Raw genomic sequence first — 21,808 nt, 5'->3', positions numbered from 1 at the left:
ATAAATATACTTACGGTATCAAATGAGTACTGAACACATATTGCTACATAGAACATTCTCAACAAAAGCAACTGCAGAAGAATTCATACAATAAAGGATGCAACATGGTAGAGCATCAGACTGCAGATTAGGGGGGAAAAAATCTAGCTTCTATTCCGGGCTCTGACCTCCTTGGGTTAGGCCATGTAAGTATCTGGCCCGCTATTTCTATAACTTGGAGAAAGGGCTGAATTATTCCAGTTTTATCCACACTACACCATGAAATTGTTTTGAGACTGAAAAGTTGTTGGTTTTTTTTAATGAATAGGATAGAATAAAAAAATCAGTATATTCCACATGTATTAAAGACATTTTCTAAAACGTTTGTTTCAGGTATATATTTCATATGCTGGTTTGCAGAGTAACATGTATTTCTGAGTGTCACAGTTACAGTTTGAAAGCCACCAATGTAGATTATCTCTTAAAATCCTATATAGCTTAAATTCTTAGATTCATTTTGCTCAAAAATTATTTCAAGACCAGTAAATCACAAAGCATAAAATCACAACTTAATATAGAGATTTTTATCAAAGCTAAAATTTATTTGGTGCATACTCTGTGCTTGCTATCAGGTACTGTCACATATACGTTTTCTTTTAGTCTTGTAAAAGCAACCATGTGAGGTATTTTACAGGTTAAAAATAACAAAAACCTACTTCCTTAACTTCTTCAGGTGAAAAGAGGGTTATAAGCATTCCAAAACAAAAACAAAAACAAACAAAAACCAGCCAAGTACACAGTCTATTTCCATTTCCTTTTATACATCCTCTCTCTATATATATCACACATTTTAGCATTAGGAGAATAAGGAACCAACTCAAATAAAGGGAATCTTTCCTGTAATTTTTGTCTATAGGTACTTTTTAACCCATCAACTTTCTACTCTAAGCACAAGGACTTAAATGTTGTCAATATCTGAAATAATTTTAAGATGATCTAGTATTATGAAAATTTTGTTCACACAGAAATACAAGCCTAAAAATGGCACTATATTTCAGATGTAATTTCTTTCTTTCTTTCTTTCTTTCTTTCTTTCTTTCTTTCTTTCTTTCTTTTTCTTTCAAGTAAGCTGTACGCCCAGTGGGGCTTGAGCTCACAACCCTGAGATCAAGAGTTGCGTGCTCTACCGACTGAGCCAGCCAGGCACCCATCAGATGCAATTTCTCAATAGAAAAAGGGAATGGTAACAGTTCAATTGATGGACATGATTTAGGTAAAATATCTTCAAGAAAACAGAAAAACTATACGAAAAGATTTCTAAAACTGTAGCACCATTACCTCAATGAATGAGCAAATTTCAAGATGTAAAAATTACCTAAGAATTATATATTATATTCTTTCAAATAATCTATTTTTATATTTAGAAGTTCAAATTATATGTTGTTATATTCAACTTTCCTTCTAATTAGGAGTTCAACACGGACATCAAGTTATTTTACAAAATAAAAAGCAATTTCCTAATAAACAGTTACTACAAAATTGTTACTAAGGAAAATTCTTCAACATTAGTTTTATTCCATATGTAAACTTTCCTCAAGAGAAATATTGTGTTACAAATAAGACCAGTAATCTGGTCAAAGTGTGAAGGTATTTGATAAAAACATTTGATATTCCTAGTGCCTTTCATTTCTTGGATAAATTTCTTCAACATTCCTATGAATCTTTTTTATAAAACCATGCAGTAACAAAGTACACCTCATACAGAAACCAGGTGTAAAGCTGACCTTTTATTTTTTAAAGTACCCCCTTACTGAATACTGCCAGCAATATTATCAACAAATAACATTTTATAATCAAGAACCGTACATTCAATGTATATATTTAGTGTGTGTGTGTGTGTGTGTGTGTGTGTGTGTGTGTGTGTGTGTGTGTGTTTCAATGAATAAGCTTGGTATCAGCACACTAAACTTCATGTGATTTATTTTAAATGATTGCTGGTTTCAGAGAATTAAAAACCACAAACCCTATGGCAGCAACTATAATGCATATATAGTTCTCTGAAAGATCATTTTGAAGTTATCACATAATGGTGGAATATAATTTAAACAAAATACAAATAACATTTACAGCATAAGGCTCTGTGGTTGAATAATCAGCACATCAAAGAAAAATATCAGAGAAAGACTTTAAAAATAAAGCAGATTTCCTATTAGAAGAATTTTTTTTTGTTTGCTAACAATAGCTAATTGTGGACATAAAAATGTTCAAACAAAAGTTTCCTAAAATTTCTAGAACACAATTAAACTTTAGTTGCAGTAACTGATGAGGTCAGACTTTATCATGGTAAACTGAAAGTTAATCTGTTGGTAGCGAGAAGATACAACCGCTCATTTTTAGAGAAGTAAAGTTTATTACATTTGAAACGATACAGCAGAAATCTCAAAAGTTTACTCATTAAATATAGTTTCTTACAAATATCCTTTTGAAAATGCAATTCATATGTGCTGCAACCTCAGAAGTTTGAATTCAAAATGAAATATGAAGGCAAGAGTCAGGGAAATCACATCAGAGGGCTCTGTCAAATATCTGTACAAATCAGTACATATTCTTCTATCTGTCATACAGTAGGAAAGAAAGTGATTCTAAATATATCCAAGTAAATGCAGAAAAATACATTAGTATTTGAGGCAGACCATGCTAAAATATAATTTACAATGATTAGTTTGCATTTAAGATGGTTAATAATGCCTTTAGTTTGAACCAATGAAATCAACATTAAGTTAAATTTTGTAGTATTTGTTCAGTCTTTTTAGTTCATCTGTGAAGTAAATAAGATTGGAAAAAGCAAGTGACCTGATCCTTTTCATTATGTTTATCATTATCTCCTTCAGTCATACTAAATGCAAACAAATCAATAGAGCATCAGGATTTTTCACACATTAAAATAAAGACTAATGACTTGTGAAGGCAGACTGTGTACCATGTAGTATTTAACATATGAAACTTGCATTAACCATCAACTCAAAATTTCTTAAATAAACCAAGATTTACAAGCTAAAATAAACAAACATTTGATTAAAAAATTCTGCTATTCAAGATACTCAGGTGTCTTTTTTCTCTTAGAGATTGGTAAGGGTTGGGTCTTTTAAAAACTTGGAAGAGGAGGTGGTAAGAGGAAAAAAATCCTCAATGCTTTAAAAAACTCAACTGTTACGAGTCCAAACAATTACTATGCTGGCATGGAAACAAGGTGTTTTCTGTCATGGAACCATTCACTTTCCCACAGAAGTAGTTCCTCCAAGCCAACTATACAAAGATGTAAATTCGCTTACCCATGATTAAAATTGAAGTAATCCTTCAAAAACAGAGCAAGACACCTCACCCAAAAAGATCTTTTAAATCATTGCTAGCTGAACTGCTATTGGTCATTGTAGTTGGTGGCTGTGCAAAGTTCTGCGGGCTAAAGAAAGGATTAGCCTGCACACCAAAGGCAGACTGTCCCATCATGTTCATTGGTGTTCCCATTACTGAACTGCCCATACCTGGAGACCCTTGCGGAGGTACAAATTGATTAAGCCACTGATTTGGTTTCTGTTGTGATAACTGGTTCATGCTAACTTTGGGTTTCTGAGGGCCAAAGAGATTATTAAGAGCAGACATATCTGTGGGTCTTTGTTGAGTCTGCTTCGCACCAGCAGGAGGAACACTCACAGCACTGAAGTTTGGCAAAGTGGAAGGTGTTCCCAGTGTCATCTTGGTCACTCCAGGTGTGCTTGGACTACTGAATAAGTTCTGGTTTGTATTAACCGGCATGTTGAATCCTGAAGTCTGAAAGCCCATGTTAGCATTTAGGCCGTTGGTCAAATTTCTCTTCGTGTTATCAGTTGGTGTAGAAAACATCATGCCAAGGCCCATAGAAGGAACAGAAGTGAAGGTACTTGAAGCAGAAATTTTAGGGGTACTAACAGAAAGGCTGGTCAAAGATGACATGTTATCCATCAATGTGTCTGTCAAGTCCTTAGTCTGAAAAACATGAGGAAATTACTTTACCTCCAAGATTGCCAAATTCTTTACAATCAGTAACATTTGACAGGTTGTACTATAAATGACAACTCCAAATTAAGCTCAACAGTCTATACCAAGTTGGCAAACCACAGCCCACAGGCGAAATCCAGCCTGCCACATACTTTTACAGATAAACATTTGCAATCAATTTGATGACAGGGAACACTAACTTTGAATTCCAATTAAATAAAATGCTGGCTCCGCCCACCACTCCCCAAAATAGAAATTCCTTCTCATTAGATCTGCATTGCAAAAATGATACTCTATTTAATTTTTATATTTTGAATTGCATCACAATTTTGTAGAAATTTGTTTTCTCTCTTATGTAAATACCTACAAAATATTTTTGATTTTGCCTCTTGGCCCATAAAGATTTTTCTCTGAAGAAGAATTTTAGTGATTAAGAGGTAACAAAAAAGGGGTGCCTGGGTGGCTCAGTCAGCTGGGCGTCCAACTTTGGCTCTGGTCATGATCCCACCATTCTTGAGTTCAAGCCCCACATGAGGCTCTGTGCTGACAGGTCAGGGCCTGGAGCCTGCTTTGGATTCTCTATCTCCCTCTCTCTGTGCCCCTCCCTCATTCGTACTCTGTCTCTCTCAAAAGTAAACATAAAAATGGGGCGCCTGGGTGGCGCAGTCGGTTAAGCGTCCGACTTCAGCCAGGTCACGATCTCGCGGTCCGTGGGTTCGAGCCCCGCGTCGGGCTCTGGGCTGATGGCTCGGAGCCTGGAGCCTGTTTCCGATTCTGTGTCTCCCTCTCTCTCTGCCCCTCCCCCGTTCATGCTCTGTCTCTCTCTGTCCCAAAAATAAATAAAAAACGTTGAAAAAAAAAATTAAAAAAAAAAAAAAAAGTAAACATAAAAAAATTTTTTTCACAAAAAAAGAGGTAACAAAAAATAATTTAAAGAAAGCTTTTAAGATAAAGTTATTTCTGCAGTCTGTATGAGTTTGAACTCTCTACCGGCAAGAACCTTAAGCCCTACCATAGCACTACCACCTAGGACAGTGGCTGGTACATAATAAGAAATAAATACTGGTCAGGACATATTGGTAAGTATTCCTAAATCAAGTTACAGACCTGGCTATAACTGAAACACCAAAAATTAAAAATTACTTTTTGGTCAAAAATATATAAATGCCTGAACACAATATTACTGATCATTTCAAGGTGAACAGAGTTAATCAGTACTATGAAACCTAATATTTTTTAAGAATATTATTGCCTTCTCTTTATTGGTATTTATCTAGCTTTCTCTTTGTTTGGTAACAAACACTATCTCAAAATATTATACATTAAGGCAGGCTATTGAGGAGTGGCTGGAAAATCCTTTATGCCCATAGTTCTTAGAAACTGCATTATTGAAATTTCTTAGAAATATATTTTTAGACAAACACTAATAGGTAGACTAAGTTATATACTCCTTAAGTATCATGCGCTTGAAATTATACACAAGTATAACCTGAAAGTAAGTATGCTTGAAATTCTGCAAGAGAAATCAATTCTGACCTGTTTGACTGGAGCAATAGGTGTGTGTACTTGGGGTTTAAGAGGCTGCTGGCTTTTCAACTTCTGTGCTTGCTCCTGTTCTTTTGCTAATTTTTGTTTTTCTTCAAGTGTAAGTGATGCCTCAGAAAAAAAAAAAAAAAAAAAAAATATATATATATATATATCAATGAGCAATTTCATAATTCCACTTATAAAACAGAAGACTTCTTTTTTTGTAAAGTATGTCTTAGTATGTTTGACGATAGCAAATAATTTGCAAATTACTACTGTAGTGATTGCCACAAGTACATTATATTTTGAATTAATATAAGCTTTTACTTTAAGTAGAAACTCACAAAATCTCTGCTAAAATAGTTCCAGTATGAAAACAGTTATTGTTTTAAAACCATTCATCAAAATGACTTTTTTCCAGACAAGGAGAATATGACTTGATGACTTCATTTTATAAAATTGAGAGATTCCTGTTCAACCCTATCTCACTCCAAAAATATTTTAGGAACTCACCAAAAAGCTAAGGAAAACATAAACAGTGTCTTTCACTGCTAAAGGTCTGCATCAAATTTGACATTTGTCTTTTTCCTTTATCAACTTTGCTAAACTATAAACTCACAGTATGTTCTCTTAAAATTCTGTAAACCATGCCTGGTAGCTCCTTGGCTTTACACATATAGGTACTTGTTTTTGTCAAATGAATAGAAGAAAAGTTGCCCCCAGCAGAAATTCAAATTTAACATATTATATTGAATATTAACAAATATTTCAATTGGAAAGTATCATTTTATAATTTATTATTCAAAACAGAAGCAGAGTTGAGACACAGTGACATTTATCAAGAGGTATGACTGGCAAAGTCCAGCAGAAAGGACAAAGGAGGCAAGGCAATCTAGAAGTTACCATGTGGGAGGCTGAGTAATAAAAGAAGTTAAAATTCTCAAGTCTGTATATTCTCAATGTGAATCAGGTCATGTTCCCATGATAATTTTTAAATTTCATAAAAATATTAAAAAATGTTTCTTGTTAAGATGCTGAACAGCATTTCCCAACAAAATCTATAATTTATAGGAAGTCCTATAATATAAATAAGTACACTACAGGAGTAAGTGAAGAAACTTACTCTTTTATGTTTATTCTGTAACCCATCCTCTTTATTTTCTGATTCACCACCAGTAAGAAAGTCTGCTCCAATGTTGTTAAAGACTTTGTCAATATGCTGAAAAGAAAAATGTCAAACCACCTGAATAACATCAACAAATTGTGATTTTACTGCTTAAAGGGCAAAAGCCTCTCAAATGAAGCACACTGTCAAACTCTTTTTACAAAAATTAAAATAATCTAAATGTCTTACCTGAGATCCAACATTTGTAACTTTCGTCTCCTCTGAAGCATTCATTTGATTTCCTATATCCAAAGATCTGCAGGAAAATTGAATTATGACAAAGCAATGAAAAGAAATGCTTATTTTTAAAATACTCATACAAAAAATGGTTCTTCCACATGGGGGTTATTGGAACCTAAACAAACTTCTTTCAGGACAGTCATAATCTTTTTCATTATTTGCTACAATTAATGTCTGCTTGCTCAAAAACAGTAACATTTGCATAACAAGTTTTTTTTTAATTCAATATTCAAAATTTACTGGAGAATTTACTCAGTCTCATAAAATCAGGCAAGCATGATTCTTACTCTCAGAGAGCTTATAGATCACTGAGAGACAAGGTATGATATGTAGGACTTGATGTGATTAAATTCAGAATCTGATTCTAATAATAAATGCTACAATCACTGTGATGGGCCAGATCCATGCCTTGAAAACCAGGCAAGATTTAGATAAGAAGAAGAAAAAAGAAGGGTTCGTTTACACCTCAAGTACAAATGCTAGATATTAAAATTTTCTCTTATAAATTTTTAAAAATTATTTTTCAGGGTTCCTGTGTTAATACAGTCAACCCACGAAATGACATAAATATCTACGTCATCGAATATTTAGAGAATAGAATATTTAGAGCGTACAAAGGGCTATTTCAAGTCATCCTACACCTGGTGTATTTGCTTTCATAAGCCTTCATCTCACTCTGGGGCAGAACCTATAAAATTTTATACGTGGGGACCTTGCTTATAATTGGTGTAAATTTTAGTGAGTATCTGATGTCTTTGGCTCAGGATTTAACAGCCATCTTAAAATCACGTGTTTTTTTCTGGGAAACAAATATAGTGATTTTATTTTAATAAACTGGCATTCTCCAGTGAGTAATTTTATCTTTCCCTTCTTTGTTTGAAAACTAGTATTTTGCAAATAATTTGGAAAATCCTCCCTTAAAGAAACGGAAGTGAATGTTGTGGTATTAAATATGAAATGAATGCTCTATAAATGTTTCTGGAATCAGAGAAAAGAAAAAGGGTGAGATCAAAATACTAGGGTTTCATAGATTTGAAAAATATTTGTAAGCGGTGCTCTTCGTGATTAGCACTCTGAATTTACAACACTAGTAGCTAATGCTGACAAGAGACTTTCTCAGCAATAGAATTTTCTTTACATATAGAAAATCTTAAGATTATCATATTACACTTTTGCACTCAGAAATGACACTGGATTTTCCACAATATTCTATTTTAACTCAGTTCAACTTAACATGTTGGAAAATTTTTAAATGTTTTACATGTGATCAAATTGAAATCCATCAATTTTTCACTATGCAGAACAAACTGATGGTTACCTGAGGGGAGATGAATGGGGGGATGTGTAGAAGAGGTGAAGGGGATTAATAATGATCACTGAGTAATAATGTATAGAATTTTGAATGACTATACTATACACCTGAAACTAATATAACACTGTATGTTAACTATACTAGAATCAAAATAATAAACTTCATTTAAAAAAACAGGAATCCATCAATTTTTTGGGTCCTTATTCCAGAAAATCAATCATGAGGTCACTTTAGTGTCACTCTTGGGCCATGTATAATTCATATGCAACCTACTTACTTCTGCTGTTCTTGCATTATTTGAAGTTGTTCCAGTTTAGTCTTATGTTCAGACTCCAATCTGTTAAGCATCTCTTTTATGACGGAAATGAAAGAATTGAACTGGTGTAATAAGAAATTGAGACAGTTACAATGTTTCAAGTTAGCAGCAAATGTAATGTAATAAGAGAATTTAACAAGTTAATCATAATACTTTCATTTTTACCAGTATACGACCCACTCGGAGTACGGATGTCACAAGAATAGTATATTTAAACTCAGCAATCACAGCAAGCTTTTACAATATCTCTGTATGATGGTGGTAAGGTTGATGAGGCTTCTAACTTCCAGAAAACATATCTCAATGGGTTTTCTAGCCTGAGTAGTCTAACAGCTATTATTCAGGGGTCTTATAAATTTACCCCCAGCAGTTATTACATATTGACTTTCCTAGAATAATCCAAAAGTGACCATATGAATTTGTGCATATCTGGAAACAACCCACTTAATAGTGCATTAAACAATTAGTTTATTGGAGGATCCTGGGAAGATGGCGGCGTAGGAGGACGCTGGGCCCACCGCGCGTCCTGCTGATCACTTAGATTCCACCTACACCTGCCTAAATAACCCAGAAAACCGCCAGAAGACTAGCAGAACAGAGTCTCTGAAGCCAAGTGCAGATGAGAGGCCCACGGAAGAGGGAAGGAAGGGTGGCGAGGCGGTGCACCCTACACGGACTGGCGGGAGGGAGCCAGGATGGAGGGGCGGCCCGCCGGCCAAGCAGAGCCCCCTAGTCTGGCTTGCAAAAGTGGAAGGGCTGGATGGAATGTGTTCCGACAGCAAGCGGGACTTGACATCTGGAAGGTTATAAGCTAACAGCTCTGCTTAGAGAACGGGAGGGCTGGTGGACAACGGGAGGGAGAGTTGTTGAGCCCCAGACGACAGAGCTCAGCTTGGTGGGGAACAAAGGAGCTCACCAGCGCCATCTCCCTCGCCCATCCCCCAGCCAAAATCCCAAAGGGAACCAGTTCCTGCCAGGGAACTTGCTTGCACCGCACAAACACCCATCGTTCTGCTTCTGTGGATCTATCCCTCCGGCGGGTCTGACTCCCTCCTGGTGCCCCAGGGCCCCTCCCGAAGTGGATCTCTGAAGGAAAAGAGAGCTGAGCCTACCCCTCCCGCCCCTGTGCACCTTGCCGATCCACCCCAGCTAATACGCCAGATCCCCAGCACCACAAGCCTGGCAGTGTGCAAGTAGCCGAGACGGCCACTCGACCCCACAGTGAATCCCGCCCCTAGGAGGGGGAAGAGAAGGCACACACCAGTCTGACTGCGGCCCCAGCGGTGGGCTGGGGGCAGACATCAAGTCTGACTGTGGCCCTGCCCACCAATGCTAGTTATTCAAGACAGCACAAGGGAAGTGCCCCCCAGTCCCACACCACTCCAGGGACTATCCAAAATGACAAAACGGAAGAATTCCCCTCAGAAAAACGTCCAGGAAATAACAACAGCTAATGAACTGATCAAAAATGATTTAAACAATACAACAGAAAGTGAATTTAGAAAAATAGTCATAAAATTAATCACTGGGCTTGAAAACAGTATAAAGGAAAGCAGAGAATCTCTTCCTACAGAGATGAAGGGACTAAGGAACAGCCAGGAGGAGCTAAAAAATGCTGCAATGAACTGCAAAATAAAATGGTGACAACTACAGCTCGGATTGAAGAGGCAGAGGAGAGAATAGATGAACTAGAAGATAAAATTATGGAAAAAGAGGAAGCTGAGAAAAAGAGAGATAAAAAAATCCAGGAGTATGAGGGGAAAATTAGAGAACTAAGTGATGCACTAAAGAGAAATAATATATGCATAATTGGTATTCCAGAGGAGGAAGAGAGAGGGAAAGATGCTGAAGGTGTACTAGAAGAAATAATAGCTGAGAACTTCCTGGATCTGGGGAAGGAAAAAGGCACTGAAATCCAAGAGGCACAGAGAACTCCCTTCAGACGTAACTTGAATCGATCTTCTGCACGACATATCACAGTGAAACTGGCAAAATACAAGGATAAAGAGAAAATTCTGAAAACAGCTAGAGATAACCATGCTCTAACATATAAAGGGAGACCTATAAGACTCGTGACTGATCTCTCTACTGAAACTTGGCAGGCCAGAAAGGAATGGCAGGAGATCTTCAATGTGATGAACAGAAAAAATATGCAGCCGAGAATCCTTTCTCCAGCAAGTCTGTCATTTAGAATAGGAGAGATAAAGGTCTTCCCAAACAAAAACTGAAGGAATTCGTCACCACTAAACCAGTCCTACAAGAGATCCTAAGGGGGATCCTGTGAGACAAAGTACCAGAGACATCACTACAAGCATAAAACCTATGGACATCACAATGACTCTAAACCCATATCTTTCTATAATAACACTGAATGTAAATGGACTAAATGCGCCAACCAAAAGACACAGGGTATCAGAATGGATAAAAAAAACAAGACCCATCTATTTGCTGTCTTCAACAGACTCATTTTAGACCTGAGGACACCTTCTGATTGAGAGTGAGGGGATGGAGAACTATTTATCATGCCACTGGAAGTCAAAAGAAAGCTGGAGTAGCCATACTTATATCAGACAAACCAGACTTTAAATTAAAGGCTGTAACAAGAGATGAAGAAGGGCATTCTATAATAATCACAGGGTCTATCCATCAAGAAGAGCTAACAATTATAAATGTCTATGCGCCGAACACAGGAGCCCCCAAATATATAAAACAATTACTCACAAACATAAGCAACCTTATTGATAAGAATGTGGTAATTGCAGGGGACTTTAACACCCACTTACAGAAATGGATAGATCATCTAGACACATGGTCAATAAAGAAACAAGGGCCCTGAACGACACATTGGATCAGATAGACTTGACAGATATATTTAGAACTCTGCATCCCAAAGCAATAGAATATACTTACTTCTCGAGTGCACATGGAACATTCTCCAAGATAGATCACATACTGGGTCACAAAACAGCCCTTCATAAGTATACAAGAATTGAAATCATACCATGCATACTTTCAGACCACAATGGTATGAAGCTTGAAATCCACCACAGGAAAAAGTCTGGAAAACCTCCAAAAGCATGGAGGTTAAAGAACACCCTACTAAAGAATGAATGGGTCAATCAGGCAATTAGAGAAGAAATTTTAAAATATATGGAAACAAACGAAAATGAAAATACAACAATCCAAATGCTTTGGGATGCAGCGAAGCCAGTCCTGAGAGGAAAATACATTGCAATCCAGGCCTATCTCAAGAAACAAGAAAAATCCCACATACAAAATCTAACAGCACACCTAAAGGAAATAGAAGCAGAACAGCAAAGGCAGCCTAAACCCAGCAGAAGAAGAGAAATAATAAAGATCAGAGCAGTAATAAACAATATAGAATCTAAAAAAACTGTAGAGCAGATCAACGAAACCAAGAGTTGGTTTTTTGAAAAAATAAACAAAATTGATAAACCTCTAGCCAGGCTTCTCAAAAAGGAGATGACCGAAATAGATAAAATCATGAATGAAAATGGAATTATTACAACCAATCCCTCAGAGATACAAGCAATTATCAGGGAATACTATGAAAAATTATATGCCAACAAACTGGACAACCTGGAAGAAATGGACAAATTCCTAAACACCCACATGCTTCCAAAGCGTGGAAGGAGGAAATAGAAAGCTTGAATAGACCCATAACCAGCGAAGAAATTGAATCAGTCATCAAAAATCTCCCAACAAATAAGAGTCCAGGACCAGATGGCTTCCCAGGGGAGTTCTACCAGAAGTTTAAAGCAGAGATAATACCTATCCTTCTCAAGCTATCCCAAGAAATAGAAAGGGAAGGAAAACTTCCAGACTCATTCTATGAAGCCAGCATTACTTTGATTCCCAAACCAGACAGAGACCCAGCAAAAAAAGAGAACTACAGGCCAATATCCCTGATGAATATGGATGCAAAAATTCTCAATAAGATACTAGCAAATCGAATTCAACAGCATATAAAGAATTATTCACCATGATCAAGTGGGATTCATTCCTGGGATACAGGGCTGGTTCAACACTCGCAAATGAATCAATGTGATACATCACATTAATAAAAGAAAAGATAAGAACCATATGATCCTGTCAATCGATGCAGAAAAGGCCTTTGACAAAATCCAGCACCCTTTCTTAACAAAAACCCTTGAGAAAGTCAGGATAGAAGGAACATACTTAAACATCATAAAAGCCATTTATGAAAAGCCCACAGCTAACATCATCCTCAATGGGGAAAAACTGAGAGCTTTTTCCCTGAGATCAGGAACACGACAGGGATGTACACTCTCACCGCTGTTGTTTAACATAGTGTTGGAAGTTCTAGCATCAGCAATCAGACAACAAAAGGAAATCAAAGGCATCAAAATTGGCAAAGATGAAGTTAAGCTTTCACTTTTTGCAGATGACATATTATACATGAAAAATCCGATAGACTCCACCAGAAGTCTGCTAGAACTGATACATGAATTCAGCAAAGTTGCAAGATACAAAATCAATGTACAGAAATCAATTGCATTCTTATACACTAATAATGAAGCAACAGAAAGACAAATAAAGAAACTGATCCCATTCACAATTGCACCAAGAAGCATAAAATACCTAGGGATAAATCTAACCAAAGATGTACAAGATCTGTATGCTGAAAACTATAGAAAGCTTATGCAGGTAATTGAAGAAGATATAAAGAAATGGAAAAACATTCCGTGCTCATGGATTGGAAGAATAAATATTGTCAAAATGTCAATACTACCCAAAGCTATCTACACATTCAATGCAATCCCAATCAAAATGGCACCAGCATTCTTCTCGAAACTAGAACAAGCAATCCTAAAATTCATATGGAACCACAAAAGGCCCCAAATAGGCAAAGTAATTCTGAAGAAGAAGACCAAAGCAGGAGGCATCACAATCCCAGACTTTAGCCTCTACTACAAAGCTGTAATCATCAAGACAGCATGGTATTGGCACAAAACCAGACACATAGAACAATGGAATAGAATAGAAACCCCAGAACTAGACCCACAAACGTATGGCCAACTCATCTTTGACAAAGCAGGAAAGAACATCCAATGGAAAAAAGACAGTCTCTTTAACAAATGGTGCTGGGAGAACTGGACAGCAACATGCAGAAGATTGAAACTAGACCACTTTCTCACACCATTCACAAAAATAAACTCAAAATGGATAAAGGACCTGAATGTGAGACAGGAAACCATCAAAACCCTAGAGGAGAAAGCAGGAAAAGACCTCTCTGACCTCAGCCGTAGCAATCTCTTATTTGACACATCCCCAAAGGCAAGGGAATTAAAAGCAAAAATGAATTACTGGGACCTTATGAAGATTAAAAGCTTCTGCACAGCAAAGGAAACAACCAACAAAACGAAAAGGCAACCAACGGAATGGGAAAAGATATTTGCAATGACATATCGGACAAAGGGCTAGTATCGAAAATCTATAAGGAACTCACCAAACTCCATACCCGAAAAACAAATAATCCAGTGAAGAAATGGGCAGAAGACATGAATAGACACTTCTCTAAAGAAGACATCCAGATGGCCAACAGGCACATGAAAAGATGCTCAACGTTGCTCCTTATCAGGGAAATACAAATCAAAACCACACTCAGGACATCACCTCACGCCAGTCAGAGTGGCCAAAATGAACAAATCAGGAGACTATAGATGCTGGCGAGGATGTGAAGAAACGGGAACCCTCTTGCACTGTTGGTGGGAATGCAAATTGGTGCAGCCACTCTGGAAAGCAGTGTGGAGGTTCCTCAAAAAATTAAAAATAGACCTACCCTACGACCCAGCAATAGCACTGCTAGGAATTTACCCAAGGGATACAGGAGTACTGATGCATAGGGGCACTTGTACCCCAATGTTTATAGCAGCACTCTCAACAATAGCCAAATTATGGAAAGAGCCTAAATGGCCATCAACTGATGAATGGATAAAGAAATTGTGGTTTATATACACAATGGAATACTACGTGGCAATGAGAAAGAATGAAATATGGCTCTTCGTAGCAACGTGGATGGAACTGGAGAGTGTGATGCTAAGTGAAATAAGCCATACAAAGAAAGACAGATACCATATGGTTTCACTCTTATGTGGATCCTGAGAAACTTAACAGAAACCCATGGGGGAGGGGAAGGAAAAAAAAAAAGAGGTTAGAGTGGGAGAGAGCCAAAGCATAAGAGACTCTTAAAAACTGAGAACAAACTGAGGGTTGATGGGGGGTGGGAGGGAGGAGAGGGTGGGTGATGGGTATTGAGGAGGGCACCTTTTGGGATGAGCACTGGGTGTTGTATGGAAACCAATTTGACAATAAACTTCATATACTGAAAAAAAAATACATAATAAAAAAAATTAGTTTATTCAGATTGTTACAAAAATGACATGTTGGGCTAAAATAAATCTGCTTTCTACAAAGAAATATTAAATGTATTTAGTTTAACTTTCAAATAATTAAAGTTCCTAAAGTATATCTAATACTATGCCATAATGTGGTTCAGGCTTTGGTTAAATGATGATTCTTAGAGTGCCTCCGATCATCATGAACAATTTATTTGAATAATACCATACTTTACAGGAAGAATCCAGAAACTGTGTTCTTCCCCTCCCAAATCTTCTGACTATTTTTGTGCTGGGTGCTCCTCAAAATAGGTTTATTAATATCTCTATCTTATAAATGAGGAACTTCTGGCTTAGTGAAAGACAAAGCAACTTAGTATGAGATACTAAATAACATATGGCAGGATTGGAATTCATAAAAGTCTGTCTCCAGAGCTTGTACTAGTTTCTACATGACCCTGCTTCTCACCATGCTCAACCATCTGTTCATCCTTTGTCTCACCATGAGAGTTAACAAAAGGCATTATTTCCTTAGCGGTTTACTTTGACAGACTCTCTGCTGATTAGTTTTCTTTTTACTTTGCAATGAAGTAAAACATAGTAGCAGAACAGTATACATATAGGTGCTCATATCAAAAAATTCACAAACTGAATGCAGAAAAAGAACATTGGCAGCACCCCACAGGCTTCCTTGTGCCCCCTTCTCGGTACTTCCCACCACCTTACCCTCTGAGTAAACACTAGTCTGACCTCTGGCAGTGTAGTTTTGACTGATTTTTGTACTTTATATAGAATCATTAGGTAGATCTTCTTCTGTGTCTGGCTTCACTGGCTCAACATATGTTTGTGAGATTCATCCATATTGTTGTATGTAGTTGGTGCAGAAGAATTAACATAGTAGGCCTGAACTTCCATCTTTGAAAAGGCCTGCTTGCAAGGTTGGCCATTGGCCGGTGTCCAGAAACTCAGATTTTACGAGGGTTCCCACCATTAATTGATGACAGTGGCTCACTAAACTAAACAAAGACTATGTTTTATGCTAAGCATCTGCTTTTCTTCTGGGAGTCTGGAATTTGAGTACATGACAGGCAGATGGAGCTACAACACTTCACATGTACTGTCACGACTCATTACCAGGGAAAATAAGTACATTGAGGAGATGACTCTGGAAGCTTGAATCTCGTTTCCTCCAGACATTGCCCTATAAGCCTTCTCCCTTTGCTGATTTTGCTTTATACCCTTTTGCCATAAAAACCATAGCCACGAGTACAACCATATGCTGAGGCCTGTGAGGACTTCTAGTGAATCAATGAATCCGAAGGTGGTCTCTGGAACCCCTACTCAACATAAGTTGTGATGTGTTTTGACTGCTGCTTGGTATTTGCTATTTTATAATCCAATGCAAAAAATGTACTTTCCTAAATCACATTATCTTTCTCACATAATGCAAAATACACTTAGATTATTTTAAGTCAGAATTTACAGAAGAGGGCACTCTTTCTTCTTTTTTCTTTTTTTTCTTTTTTATGTTTTTATTTTTGATACAGAGAGAAAGCACAAGCTGGGGAGGGACAGAAAGAGAGGAAGACAGGAACCAAAGCAGGCACTGCGCTGATAGCAGATATCTTGATGTGGAGCTTGAACTCAAGAGCTGTGAGATCATGACCTGAGCAGAAGTTGGATGCTTAACTGACTGAGCCACCCAGGTGCCCTGAGGGCACTCTTAAATCAGGAACCCTGTCCATGAAATGAATAGGAAAGCAGACCACACCCATGTTAACTATCTCGAAATACTAGAAGATATGGATCAAAGTATTCTGTTGATGAAAATAGGTCCCTAAAAATATCAACCATAAAGCTGAAGAAAACAAACATCACATTTCATATGAAATTATATATCCTGATATAAGCATTTGGGAATATTTAAAAACATGCTAGATCATATATATGAGAACTAAGAACAGAAATGACCAAAAGCTGGATTATCTTAGGCATTATCATCATCCTATTTTTCCTCAATATTCATTGTTTCCCTTTTTGCCGGTTGTAACCTCAACCCTGCCACCCAAGATATGAAGAAACTATCAAGCCAAAAATTGAAATTTAGGGACACAAACTTTCAGAGGCTTACCCAACCACTTCATAGGGAATTTTAGATCTGATTAATTTTATAAATTTCCCTAACTCCAGAACTCCTTTCCCTAGGCACTCTCCCCTATAGGCCAAAAGCTTTCCTGCTTAACTCCAGCTTCTGTTTCCTTCATTGCTCTAATTCACTTTCAGTACTTAATTCCCAATCTTGCCTGCCTATCCATTTCTGACACTCCCTATTAAACAGTAACCAACTAATCCCAGTATTTTTCCATCATACTCCATTAAACACCAGTTCTATGGTAAACAAAATGACTTGTCATTACTTGGTAACTCAAATTTTCTCTCAATTTAATAAATATTTTTGTTTCTGGCACTGCATTAAGTGCTGGGGATATAATAAAGAATAAGATATAATAACCAGCCTTCTGGGAAAGGCAGACAATACCTATGACAACTACAGTGATAGAGGTATACAGAGAGATAATTGTATAATAATGTTTGAATACATTACCTTTTTGCTCAAATGTTTACCACATCTTGGAAGTTCAAATACCTAAGTACACCTGAAACTAATATATCACACTGTATGTTAACTATACTAGAATTAAAATAAAAAACAAACACAACAACAAAAAGCAAACACCTAAATCAGACAGCCATTTAAAGTCTACCTGTTCTAGTCTCAATTTATCTCTCTTCCATTACTCCCCTACTGATTTACAGGTATCTCTCAGTCAAACTGGATTATTCATTCTCTGTGGCTGATAGACTCTAAATTGGTTCCCAATTATCTCCTCATTCTGCTGCTCAGGCCTTTGTGTAATTCCCTATCTTTGAGTGTGGGCAGGACCTTGCTGGTCCTGACTTGCAAAGGTAATAGGACGTCATTTTCTTGATTACAATATAAGATGCTGTAACTTCCATCTTTCTAGCAGACTCTCTCTCCCACTTTGATGAAACAAGTTGCCATGTTGGAAGACCCATGAAGCAAGGAGAGCTGACACAGCTAGAAACTGAGGCCCCTGGTCAAACAACCTAAAAGGAACTGAATCCTGACAACCATGTAAGTGAGCTTAGAAGCAGATCTGTCCTTCCCCCATTTGAGCCTTCAGATGAGGCCCCAGCCTTTGACTGCAGCACTGTGAGAAACTCTGAACAGAGAATCCATGCCCTGGCTTGGCTGACCCACAGAAACTATGAAAACCATCTAGTTTGTGGTGATTTGTTATGTAGCAATAAATTAGAAATACACACCCCAGACACATCACATTCATTTTTAAGTTGTTCACGTCAACTTTCCAGCCCCAAATTTGAATTAGCCCAAAATCCTACATATCTTTCAATGTTCTAGTCATTTACTATCTCCCAATGAGGCCTTCAATAATCCATCCTTCCAACTCACATACTCCTTACTTTGAACCCACAACTTTCTTTATTGAACTCTGTGACATATTTTTCCTTGTTTTAGCAACATTAAAATGTAATATATTTATTTATTTAATTCCAAGAAAACAATAAACTGGACAAATTGAATAAAACACAAAATACTCCTACCTGATTGAGATTAAGATTGTTTTCAATACTCAGGGGAATCAAATGAGGCAATACTTTTCCAGCAAGCTGCTCTTTGGTGATTCCCAACTTCTTATGTGTAAAGGTACATTTATAAATACCTGATAGAAAACAATGAGACAAATTTTATAATCCAATACCACAAATTCATAGATACTAGGAAAATATTGTATCTATATGAAATCTCTTGATAATCAATTTGATTACAAATTTTTTCTTATCAGTGCCTAGAATGAGGATGCTCTTAAATATGGATAAGAATGATTTCAGCTTTATCATCAGTTTAAACCATGACATATTTAACCTGTACTTGCTTGGCTTAAGAGCACATTTAATATTAGTATAATATTAAAAGCCTTACTACAGTGCAACAGTAAGGTTACAGAATGATCCTCTCTCTTGAAAACACCTAAATATGTATTTGAGACTTCTCACCCAAACTCGAGACATCTATTTCACAAGTATGTGAGTATAGGTTACACCTTTATTCACTTCTTTAACCAGATTTAACATGTTTAAAACTTTAATAATTTAATTCAACTCCACACAATCCTTTCCTAGTGTCTCACCTATTTACTCAAACTTCCAGAGCCTGCGTATTACAACTATTCCACAAAGCCTTCAGTTGGTAAACTGAGCACATTTGTTTCTCATTCTCTGAATGCTTGTGTTATAAGTGTTTTGTATATAATCCATAGCTTTAGAACACACCATATGTTATTATTTTCCTGTTAATGTAAATTTCACTTATATACTCAAAGAGTAACTTTACTGAGCACCTATTAAATGCTTATTTGCTAGGCACTATGCTCATTACTTCTCCCTGCCCGTTTTCTCACTGAATTCTCATAAAACTCCTATAATGATATATTTTTACCCTCATCTGACAGATGAAATTTTTCTAAGTCATTCCAGGAACTGACACAGCCAGGGCAGAAGCTAGGGCTCTTTCCACTATGCTAAACTCTTTTTCAGGAAGACTAATTTATTTGAGCCCAAAAGTCTCATACCATATACCATGTCTACAAAGGTCTACAATAAATTACTTGCTGACCATTCCTACAAATATTTACTGAGGGCTTTCTATAGACCAGGCACCTTAGTACTTTAGTGTTAAAAATACACGGCTGAGTAATTTCATTTTTCTTCAAAATTAATAAACTTTAACTTCAGTAAAAACTAAACTTGCTAATGTTTTTGTGATACTACAAGTATGTCTGTTTCCATTAGTATAGCAGACCCCAGCATTTCCAGATTGGACTATCAAAACTGTAACTATTTACAAACAATTTCAGTTTCTTGACAGAGTAATTTGTAATTATGCTAATAGAACAGAATGTGCTGTAACGCTAATATGCTTCATCAACACATCACTTAGCAATGAAACATACTGGTTAAGATTTAAACATATATAAATTAAAAACCAGCTCTACCACTTTTCAGTTGTGTTACCTTGAATAACTTACTTCAACCCTGAGCCTCAATTTCCGTACTGTAAAACAGAAATAACAGTAGCTATCTCATTGGAATTTGGAGAGGACAAGAGATAACGCAAAGAAAATACTCAACACAGTGCCTCTTACAAATTGGGTACCAAATAACTATCAAATTTTACTATTAAGACTGGTATCAGCATGTCATGTAGCTTTGTTTGCCTCTCTTATTTGGCATCATTTTATAGGGAAAACTACATGTTATCATGGTATTTGTGAAGCTAGGATTCCCAAATGTCTAATTTGCTAAAATTAACACAAAGAAAAGTTATATCATGGTATTTATCCCATCATTCTTCAATTACTGAATGCTATATACTTGAAAAAAGGATACAAAGGTTTTATAATTTGGAAAATTCATTTGCATGACTATAAAACAATAAAGTAGCATCAAATAACATTAAGTTTTCAGCTACCTAAAATTCCCATGAGGACTGCGGGTTCCTTGGATGGAATCTGTTGTAAGAAGGGCAGGATATCATCAAGAACAAACCACTTATCCAAGTATTCCAAAATCTTTCCTAAGCACACTAATGAATTTACACGAACCTATTAAGAGAGGTAAATTGCATTAGTCACTTAAAGTCTTGCAATCTAGAACAAAATGTTTAAGTATAAATTTAATCTTCAAGTATAGATATGTTAAAATCTCAAGAATAAAAGTAGGTTTAAAAGCTCTCATCCTTTATTAACATAGGAAATCCATGTATTTACTAACTCCCCTAGACTTGTTTCAGGAAGAATTTATGATTGCTTTACCAGGACACTAGTTAGCTAAAGGTAAGGAATGACTTCAATTTTGTATCCTTTTAAATGAAGTGATTAGGATTTGAGAAGCTTTACTATATATGTGTTTATTAATATTTTTGGGGGGACATCTGAATTATAAAAAGGACTACATTCTCCTACCAAGTGATCAAGTTTACTAGGCTTCCAGTACTTTTCTCTAACTCAGGTTTAATTCATTCTTAAATATTTCAACAACATGTGAAAATTATCTATACTTTACCCTACCTAAAGTTTTCTATTTCTAAATATATCTTTAATACAGACATTAAAACCTAATACTTAGGAACTCTTTCACCAAAATTCTATCTATATTTGATTGACTATTTTGATAAATATTTCACACCCTATTTTTTTGGCTTGAATTTATTAAGATAATTACTTCAAGGAGAAAAAAAGAGACAAACCGGAAAAAAAAAAAAAAGACAGAAACAAAAACTGGTGGTTGCTAGAAGAGAGATGGGTAGGGAATTGAGTGAAATAAAGGGGATTAAAAATATACTTATTTGATGAGCACTGAGTAATGTACAGAATTGTTGAATCATTATATTGTACACCTGAAACTAATATAACACTGGATATTAATTACATTTCAATTTTTTTAAAAAGAATAAAATCAACAAAATTCCAGTTAAAAAAACTAAGAAAAACAAAATAATTTAGTTGGTTAAAAAAACACCATATTTCTACAAGAAAGATAGAAAAAAATCTGAAAAATAACATACAATTGTTTTCTGAAATTCAAAAATAAGGAATATTACAAATTCAAAAAAAGATAGCTAAAGTCTTAATTTGCTCTTAGAATCAGTATTATAAAAGGAATTGCCGTGTGTGTGTGTGTGTGTGTGTGTGTGTGTGTGTGTGTGTATAAAGAGAACCTAGAAGTACTAGTTTACTTTTATTTTTATT

At 36.2% G+C, this 21,808-nt stretch overlaps 1 protein-coding gene across 2 annotated transcripts in view; it reads right to left on the bottom strand.

Moving 5' to 3' along the window:
• Positions 1-554: 554 nt before the first annotated feature.
• Positions 555-21,808, bottom strand: part of SCYL2 (SCY1 like pseudokinase 2) — a 71,683-nt gene continuing 50,429 nt past the window's right edge. The window contains exons 12-18 of one of the 2 annotated variants that reach the window (XM_078449561.2): positions 20,530-20,662; positions 18,603-18,721; positions 8,536-8,636; positions 6,896-6,962; positions 6,665-6,760; positions 5,551-5,670; positions 555-4,002 (exon numbers count right to left, since the gene is read on the bottom strand). In XM_078449561.2, the coding sequence (XP_078305687.1) occupies positions 3,358-4,002; positions 5,551-5,670; positions 6,665-6,760; positions 6,896-6,962; positions 8,536-8,636; positions 18,603-18,721; positions 20,530-20,662 (1,281 nt within the window). In that variant the 3' untranslated portion in view covers positions 555-3,357. The remainder of the gene's footprint in view (positions 4,003-5,550; positions 5,671-6,664; positions 6,761-6,895; positions 6,963-8,535; positions 8,637-18,602; positions 18,722-20,529; positions 20,663-21,808) is intronic. The other variant, XM_078449564.2, reaches the window with a different exon arrangement.

Source organism: Panthera onca, chromosome B4 (assembly GCF_046562875.1).
Source record: "Panthera onca isolate mPanOnc1 chromosome B4, mPanOnc1 haplotype 2, whole genome shotgun sequence".
NCBI classification, from domain to species: Eukaryota; Metazoa; Chordata; class Mammalia; order Carnivora; family Felidae; genus Panthera; species Panthera onca.
The sequence above is the reverse complement of the archived record's forward strand: the minus strand, read 5'-3'. Positions and strand labels throughout refer to the sequence as shown.